The 2,302-nt window shown below is 42.7% G+C and overlaps 1 protein-coding gene across 1 annotated transcript; it reads left to right on the top strand.

Annotated features, from left to right (window-relative positions):
- Positions 1 to 479: 479 nt before the first annotated feature.
- On the top strand, positions 480 to 1,655 carry LOC142660187 (general transcription factor II-I repeat domain-containing protein 2A-like). The gene has a single exon (XM_075836768.1). The coding sequence runs from the start codon at positions 480 to 482 to the stop codon at positions 1,653 to 1,655; it is 1,176 nt and encodes a 391-aa protein (XP_075692883.1).
- The last annotated feature ends 647 nt before the right edge of the window (positions 1,656 to 2,302 follow it).

Genomic DNA, 2,302 nt, shown 5'->3' with positions numbered 1-2,302 from the left:
GTCACTTTGCCACGAAGCATGCAAACTATGCTAGCAAGCAGTCAACACAAGAACGGGCGGCTACTGCTCAGAGGTTGGCAGCTAATTTACAGAGTCAACAGAACTTTTTTCACCGACAAACTGCAATTCAAGAGTCAAGTACCAAGGCAAGTTATTTGCTGGCATTCAAATTAGCAAAGGCTAGCAAGCCTTTCTCCGAAGGCGAGTTTTTGAAAGAGTGCATGGTAGAGACAGCAGGTCTCTTGTGTCCGGAGAGCAAAGCCAAGTTTGAAAAAATCAGTTTAGCACGCAGGACAGTGACTCGCCGCGTGGAACTGATTGACGAAGATATAGTCAGCGAGTGAAACAAAAAGGCGGAGTCCTTTAAGTTATATTCACTAGCACTGGATGAAAGTAACGACATAAAAGACACTGCTCAGCTCCTAATTTTTATCCGAGGGATTAACGACAGTTTTGAGATAACGGAGGAGCTTTTGAGCATGGAATCACTGAAAGGGAAAACGCGAGGAGAGGACTTATATGAACAGGTGTCTGCTGTCATCGAGAGAATGAAGCTACCTTGGAGTAAACTTGCCAATGTCACCACGGATGGATCGCCAAATTTAACTGGAAAAAACATCGGGCTGCTGAAAAGAATCCAGGATAAAGTGAAAGAAGAAAACCCTGACCAGGATGTTATTTTACTTCACTGCATCATTCATCAGGAGTCTCTGTGTAAGTCTGTATTGCAGCTTAATCACGTCGTGGATCCAGTTGTAAAACTTGTTAACTTCATACGAGCAAGGGGACTTAATCATCGTCAGTTCATTACGTTCCTGGAAGAAACTAATGCGGATCACCAGGACCTACTTTACCACTCTCGCGTCCGCTGGTTAAGTTTGGGGAAAGTGTTTCAACGAGTCTGGGAGCTCAAAGACGAGATTCGCTCATTTTTTAATTTAATGGGGAAATCCGAAGAATTCCCCGAGCTGAGCGACACAAACTGGCTTTGTGACTTTGCGTTTGCTGTGGACATATTTTCACACATGAATGAGCTGAACGTGAAGCTACAGGGGAAAGATCAGTTTGCGCACGACATGTACACAAATGTGAGAGCCTTCAAATCCAAGCTGGTTTTATTCTCCAGGCAAATGTCAAACAAATCTTTCGCACATTTCCCCACACTAGCCGTGCAGAAAGAGGCCGCCCGAAATGCGAAGAAATACTGCAAATCACTGGACGATCTGCACAGAGAATTTTGCCGTCGGTTCTGTGATTTTGAAAAAATTGACAAATCACTTCAACTGGTGTCCTGTCCCCTGTCACAAGACCCCGAATCAGCACCGCAGGAGCTGCAATTGGAACTGATCGATCTTCAGTCTGACTCCGTCTCAAAGGAGAAGTTCAAGTCTCTTAAACTGAATGACTTTTACGCTTCACTTAACGAGACCGCGTTTCCAAACCTCAGGAGGACGGCGCAAAAGATGCTGGTGTTGTTTGGCTCGACCTACGTGTGTGAGCAGACGTTTAGCGTCATGAAAATCAACAAAGCCCATCACAGATCCAAGTTAACTGACCAACACCTCAGATCTGTCCTGAGAATTGCCACAACAAAACTAACTCCAGACTTTGATGCACTGGCAAAAAAGGGAGACCAACAACACTGTTCCCACTGAAATGGTGAGTTTTTCTGCTGTGTTATGAAAAAATGCATATGGAAAGTTTGGAAGTGCGTCTTTTAATTAAGAGCAATGCGCATTTACGCACAGCAGCGGTACAGTAGCTTAATTAACACGCCGCACATCGCTCTTAATTTAAATTTTCAGCTGCAGGTAGGATATTTAATACAGCCTATGTCTGTGTGCTTGGCAACGATACACGTGTACTGTTTGCGCGTGAAGGCGAGGGTGTCCGTGGCGAGTTTGTAGATCGCGCGGTCAGGACAATCCATCCATGATTTTGCGGAGTTTAACACAAGTAGATATTATTGAGCTTGAGTATTTCGTTGTGTAATAATATGTTTTGAATGTTGAAAGTGATTCCATTTTTCAATAAATGTTGATTTCTTTAACTTTGCACCTTCGATTGAAACTTATTAAAAACAGACGCAATCTTGATAAATCACAGTGCGTATGTTATTTTAATCTATTTACATTTCCTCCTCCCAGTATCTGCGAAATAGTATGTAAATGCCATATCTTGCATATTCCTTGAGACAAATTTATTAACTGATAAGGGCTATTTTTCACATTTGAAAGACAGTTAATAAATTGGGTTGTAGCGTTCTTACTGTGCTATGAGGTTTGCACACACTACATTTAAT

The sequence above is a fragment of the Rhinoderma darwinii genome, chromosome 9 (genome assembly GCF_050947455.1).
Source record: "Rhinoderma darwinii isolate aRhiDar2 chromosome 9, aRhiDar2.hap1, whole genome shotgun sequence".
Taxonomy (NCBI): domain Eukaryota; kingdom Metazoa; phylum Chordata; class Amphibia; order Anura; family Rhinodermatidae; genus Rhinoderma; species Rhinoderma darwinii.
Note: the sequence above shows the minus strand (reverse complement) of the source record. Positions and strands in the feature narration are given on the sequence as shown.